General features: G+C 50.3%; 1 protein-coding gene across 1 annotated transcript in view; it reads right to left on the bottom strand.

The window, feature by feature from the left end:
* Positions 1-920: 920 nt before the first annotated feature.
* Positions 921-6,646, bottom strand: part of rfx6 (regulatory factor X, 6) — a gene marked incomplete at both ends in the record, with an annotated part of 10,767 nt that continues 5,041 nt past the window's right edge. Inside the window, 7 exons of the mRNA XM_083688745.1 lie at positions 921-1,099; positions 1,474-1,692; positions 2,919-3,488; positions 3,973-4,185; positions 4,655-4,777; positions 5,671-5,788; positions 6,133-6,242. Of these exons, the coding sequence (XP_083544871.1) occupies positions 921-1,099; positions 1,474-1,692; positions 2,919-3,488; positions 3,973-4,185; positions 4,655-4,777; positions 5,671-5,788; positions 6,133-6,242 (1,532 nt within the window). The remainder of the gene's footprint in view (positions 1,100-1,473; positions 1,693-2,918; positions 3,489-3,972; positions 4,186-4,654; positions 4,778-5,670; positions 5,789-6,132; positions 6,243-6,646) is intronic.

Here is a 6,646-nt window from a genome sequence, read left to right as displayed (position 1 = left end):
GATGGCCCGTGTTCTTCTGGAAGGTTCTACTCACGATGACTGATGTACTGTAGTTGATTCACTCACTGAGACATACACTTACTGGAAGTCACTAAATGACTTAAATGTCAAATGGAAATGTAAGTAGACATTAGGCGATATTACGAACAATCAAAATTCTCATTTGGGCATTGAAGTATGACTAACTTTCATCTCCAAATGTGCATTTATTTAATGGCAGACAAGAAACTGAATGTAATTCAGACTGAAGATACAAACAAGTCCTTCTTATCTGTTTAGACAATTTCTAAGATACAGAAGTCAAGTATAAACACTTCTAACATTCCTGTGATACACAAAGACAAAGGAAATAAATAAAATGGTACATAGAAACCTGTCATAATGAATGAAATCTTTCTAGCATGGAATACTTAAAATAACAGATAAATGTTTAGTTTTTACAATATTGGGGTTATTCTAAAGGTATTTACAGCACATCCGTACTAAGAAGTCTGAATTCATTTCATTTCATCACTCACTTCATCATAACAATGATACACCCCCCCCCCCCCCCCCCCTCCCCAGGCAGGTCAGGCCCCCCCCCCTCCTCCCCAGGCAGGTCAGGCCCCCCCCCCCCCCCCCCTCCCCAGGCAGGTCAGGCCCCCCCCCCCCCCTCCCCAGGCAGGTCAGGCCCCCCCCCCCCCCTCCCCAGGCAGGTCAACCCCCCTCTCCTCCATCAGCCCCTCCCCTCCCTATCCAGGTCAGCCCCCCCCCCTCCATCAGCTCCTTCCCTCCCCATCCAGGTCCATGTCTACTTACCCCCCCACCCCTATCCGGGTCAGCCCCCCCCCCTCACCCCTACCCCCTCCCTAGGTAGGTCAGCCCCCCCCCCCGCCCCCCTCCCTAGGTAAGTCAGCCCCGCCCCCACCTCCCCATCCAGGTCAGGGCCCCCCCCCTCCAGAGCCCATGAACACAGTGTTGATGGGGGGCAGAGACGTCTGTCCCACCATGTCTCGTACCTCTGACGGCCCCCGGTGGGGCAGCAGTGCATCCTGGGAGTGGAACTGGGCGGGGCCTCCATACATACAGGGGGCGGAGATCGAGGACGAGATGGGAGGAGCTAGAGAAGAAACAAAACCAGAATGTCTTCACAGAAAGAAACAACATTTACTCGAATAAAATACACTAGAACATAATAGAAACTCAACCCCCAAATCAACAATGGCGGATCTGAAATCTGAGCACAGAACCTCACACATATCTGACCTACAGGAGAGTCAGAAGAAAAGTCTATCATGTGAAACATGTTGATTATGTAAAATAACTACCTAGTTATTTATCATTGTGTGAACATGTTCCGGAGCTTTCTGGTGCATAGTGGCTCCTACACATGGGTAGTGATGAGGTGAGTGCAATGTGGGTGTCTAGAAGGGTGCAATCAATCAATCAATCAATCAATTATTTAATTAATTAATTTCCTTCTCTCTCCCTCACCTCCGGTACCGTGCCCCCCCAGGGCGTCAGCCTCAGAGTAGTACCCCCCCACCCCGGCAGTCTTGCGCCCCGTGTCGTCCAGCAGGTTGAGGGGGTCGTGGACGTCGCCGTACGGTGGGCCGGGGGGCCGGAGGCTGCTGATGCTGCTGATGACGGACACGTGCTGGTCCACCATGGAGCCCAGCCGCTGGCTGTCCAGGTAACTGTTGCCATAGTACCCTGGGACCAAACACACAGAGACAGAGGGAGAGAGGGAGAGAGAGAGAGATGAGTCACATACACATTTGAGTCAACAGTCGTGACCCAATACGCTTTGAAACCCTGTACGTCACAAACGGCAGAATGTCAACAACACTGGAGACATCTATCGTTTTTGTAGACAGGCGTCAATGCTATGATTGTTAACAAAAGAGAGTCAGTGAGGTAGATAATAAACGGATTTATCTGCAAGCTTAGGGTTAGGGTTAGGGTTAGGGTTAGGGTTGGGGTTAGGGTTAGGGTTAGGGTTGGGGTTAGGGTTGGGGTTGGGGTTGGGGTTGGGGTTGGGGTTGGGGTTGGGGTTGGGGTTAGGGTTAGGGTTAGGGTTAGGGTTGGGGTTGGGGTTGGGGTTGGGGTTGGGGTTGGGGTTGGGGTTAGGGTTAGGGTTAGGGTTAGGGTTGGGGTTGGGGTTGGGGTTGGGGTTGGGGTTGGGGTTGGGGTTAGGGTTAGGGTTAGGGTTGGGGTTGGGGTTGGGGTTGGGGTTGGGGTTAGGGTTGGGGTTGGGGTTGGGGTTGGGGTTGGGGTTAGGGTTAGGGTGAGGGTGAGGGTTAGGGTTGGGGTTAGGGTTAGGGTTAGGGTTAGGGTTGGGGTTGGGGTTGGGGTTAGGGTTAGGGTTAGGGTGAGGGTTAGGGTTGGGGTTGGGGTTAGGGTTGGGGTTAGGGTTAGGGTTAGGGTTAGGGTTGGGGTTGGGGTGAGGGTGAGGGTGAGGGTTAGGGTTAGGGTTGGGGTTAGGGTTAGGGTTAGGGTTAGGGTTGGGGTTGGGGTTAGGGTTAGGGTTAGGGTGAGGGTTAGGGTTAGGGTTGGGGTTAGGGTTAGGGTTGGGGTTGGGGTTGGGGTTAGGGTTAGGGTTAGGGTTAGGGTTAGGGTTGGGGTTAGGGTTAGGGTTAGTAAACCTTGGGCCAAATCAGAACATACTGCTCATTAGCAACCGCTCAGATCATAACAGAGACGTCGGTCTTCAAAAATGTTGTCTTATGTTTACATTCTGCAGATTGTGACGTACAGACTTTCATCTATGGATGACCTATGACCCATAAGAACCACATTAATGCCCATTAATGCTTACAAAGTATTGTGTAAATGCATTGTAACAATGTAACAAGTAATAACACCTTAATAACAACACAATAAAGTAAATGTAGCATTTCTTATTAACAAGGCCGTACGGTGAGTGTAGCCATCCTTACCACTGTGTCCTGCGGCTGAGTAGACCGGTCCCTGACATCCTCCAGTGTTTAACCCACTCCCTACAGTAAAGCTGTACCCCCCGGACTCCAGCAGCTGCACCCCCTGAGCCTCCACCATCCCTGGGTCCTGGCCGGTGCTGTAGCCCGGCGTGGGCCTGGAGGACCCGTAGGACACGGCACAGCTGCTGTTGAAGTTCCCCAGGGGCTGCTCGCTGTAGGACGGGTAGCGGGGGTGGTAGCCCTGGGTGGAGCCCAGGCCGGGGGCATGGTTCTGGGCCTGGTGTCTGAACACACCCTGGTAGCCGGAGGCGGAGGTGGAGGTGGTGGTGGTGGGGTAGTACCCGGGGCTGCCGGTGGGGCCGGGAGGCTGGGGCTGGTAGAGGGTGTCTGGGTAGCCCTGGCAGGAGAGGTGGGGGGGCTGGAGGGGGAGGGTGGAGGCGGCGGGGGGGCAGGAGGTCAGGGGTCGTACGGACATGGGGGCTTGGTTGATGACGCTGCCTCTGTTCACCATGGCGGGGGAGATGGGCGGAGTCATCAGAGGGCCGCTGGTTTGGGAGTAGTCCATCTGACCTGGGGGATTCAATTCAACACAACTTTATATATACCCTCTGGGGCAAGTAGGAAGGGCATAGCCTTAATTGCCCCTGAGGTGTGGAAATGGTTTTAGCAAACACAATAACACTCCACTGTGGTTGTTAATGGAAATGGCAGCCATCATTTGAAAATTGTTTGCACTTTAAGTATATGAGCAATTTTCTCAAGCAACAATTCTCGAATCTATGTTTAATCCATCAATATCAGTCAATCAATTGTTTGCCGAAGAGGGGAATTGGTATAATGTTTAAAGTATGAAGATAGTAGTCTCGTTCCCAGACACTTCCGCCCAAACGTGTGAATGGTCTGGTGGACCAATGCCTCAAACTTGGCCTTCATTAAGCATCAATAGAAAGAGCGTGGAAAACAGACGCCTCATAGCCATTGGCTGTACTTCACATCATGCCCTGAGTGCAGTTGCCTGAGGTCACAACACAACACCTGGCGGACATCTTAGCACCTGTCATGGTGAACCCGTCTGCATCCGTCCCCTGGTAGACCGCCATGTTGGCTCCTCCTAGTCCCTGGTGATTGGCCGAGAGGGTCATGTAGGCGTGTTCCGTCAGCGCCTCGTTCTTCACAGACAGGTCATTGGTCACGGCCACGCTGGCCTTGTTTCGATTGGCCAGGAAACAGGAACTAGGAGAGGCCGTGAAGGCTGCCTTGCTGGCATCTGGAGATGATGACATCACACCTTAATGAACCAATCAGCCTGCTTTCTCTTTTCCTCCCCTCTGACTCTTTGATCTTTAGTTTGTTTTCTAAGAATCTGTTCATTCTGAAACCAACTGTCTATGCTCCTTCAACCTTCAGTTACTAATTGCTTTATTTTCCATACTACCAACAGCATTACTGTGAATTCAGTAGTAGTTCATACTAAATTAAAAGTAGTACCTGCAGTACCTGTATTTATAATAACAAACACATGCATGGCTGCAGTACCTGCGTTCCTCATGTATTTATAATAACAAACACATGCATGGCTGCAGTACCTGCGTTCCTCATGTATTTATAATAACAAACACATGCATGGCTGCAGTACCTGCGTTCCTCATGTATTTATAATAACAAACACATGCATGGCTGCAGTACCTGCGTTCCTCATGTATTTATAATAACAAACACATGCATGGCTGCAGTACCTGCGTTCCTCATGTATTTGTCCAGGAGGATCTGGAGGTCTTGTTCCTTGTCGTTGTTGAACTGGGTCTCTATGGCCAACAGGATGTACTCATCTAACAGCATACGGATCAGGTGGAACGACCCTGCGCGCGCACACACACACACACACACACACACACACACACACACACAAAATCCTCAAAATCTTTTCCATAGCTTCCGCTGAAAAGAAACTATTTCATAGCTTATTTTTCATTCCGCAGGTCTGACATGTCAAAATCATGTCACAATATTCAGGCAGTCTCTACCAACCCTCACCTGGTCCCTCAGCGTCCCCCCCCCCCCCCCTGCCCCGACCCTGGCTTCTGTTTGACCTGGAAGGTCATAGGTCACAGTCCCATCTTTTCCACCTTTAAGGTCACGTGTGGGAGAGGAGAGGAGGAGCGTGGTGGGAGAGGAGAGGACAGGAGGGGAAGGGAGGGGTAGGAGAGGGAGGACAGGAGGGGAAGGGAGGGGTAGGAGAGGGAGGACAGGAGGGGAAGGGAGGGGTAGGAGAGGGAGGACAGGCGGGGTGGGAGAGGAGAGGACAGGAGGGGAAGGGAGGGGTAGGAGAGGGAGGACAGGCGGGGTGGGAGAGGCGGGGTGGGAGAGGAGTGAAGGAGGGACGGGAGGTGGGGGAGGGGGAGGGGAGAGGAGGGAAGGAGAAGAGAAGAGGTAGGAGAGGAGTGGTCTGTCTTTACACACACAGCACGCGACACAGATAACGTTGTGTTTACATGGGGGCCGGGGCCATTATCATTTATGACTCATTGTGGAGACAATGATACACCAGCCTATAATATAATATAATATATGCCATTTAGCTGACGCTTTTATCCAAAGCGACTTACATTGCAGTGAGTGCATACATTTCAGTATAGATGGTCCCAGCGGGAATTGAACCCACAACCTAAGCGTTGTTAGCGCTGTGCTCTACCAACTGAGCCACAGAGGACCACAGCTGATGCATAAATGCTGGGAAGAGGTCTTTCCTTACCGAAGCTAGCAGCGTTGTTCAGAGTGAGGTTGTGCATGACCCTCGCTCCGAAGAAACTCCACTTCAGAAGGAAGTCCTGGGCTCTCTTCTTGATAGAGCGGCCGTTCTGCTTACCAGGCTGGAGAGAAGAGAGAGAGAGAGAGAGAGAGGGAAGAGAGAGAGAGAAAGGGAGAGAGAGAGAGAGGGGGAGAGAGAGAGGGAGAGGAGAGAGAGGGGGGGGGAGAGAGCGAGAGAGAGAGAGAAAGAGAGAGAAGAGAGGGGGAGAGAGAGACAGAGAGACATACCATTCAACACTTATTCAAGTTTAATTGGGCTGATAGGGGGATATAAAAAAGATTTGATTTCACTCCTATCTGATCTGAAAACTGCAATCTCAGAGTAGCTACTGAAACAACAACAATAGGAACAGCCACAACAACAACAACAACAACAACAACAACAGACACAACAATAACAGCCTACCTTGATGACCTTCTGCTCCACCACGGTGTCCAGCCATTCGATGAAGGACTCCACCGTCGCATTCTTCTTCAGGAGGTCCTTCAGCTCCTGGAAGACCGTGATGGAATCATCTAGAAGACAGGAAGAGAAAACAACATCCGTTTGTTTGGTTTACAGAAAGGACGGCTGGTTTTTGTTAGTTGGGTTTGTTATTTACAACTCTAAATACATTATAAAGACAATTTAAAGTGATTACAGGAAATAACATCATTCAATAGCCTATAACCAGGAATTAACGTATCCTGTAGATGTCATATTGTGTATTGTGTTTTTATTTGTATGTCCTAATAAAATGTTTATGTCACTGTCGAGAGGAAGCTTGCAAAGGAAGCATTTTATTGTACAATGTATAACTGTATCCTGTGCATATAACCAATAAACTTTGACTTGACTTGATATAAACCATATTTTGTTAACTAATTTAGTGCCGAGGGTGAATAAAGTCGCCCAAATGGTCAACATTCTAGAGTGCCAA

Source organism: Argentina silus (genome assembly GCF_951799395.1).
Source record: "Argentina silus genome assembly, chromosome: 17".
Classification (NCBI taxonomy): domain Eukaryota; kingdom Metazoa; phylum Chordata; class Actinopteri; order Argentiniformes; family Argentinidae; genus Argentina; species Argentina silus.
The sequence above is the reverse complement of the archived record's forward strand: the minus strand, read 5'-3'. Positions and strand labels throughout refer to the sequence as shown.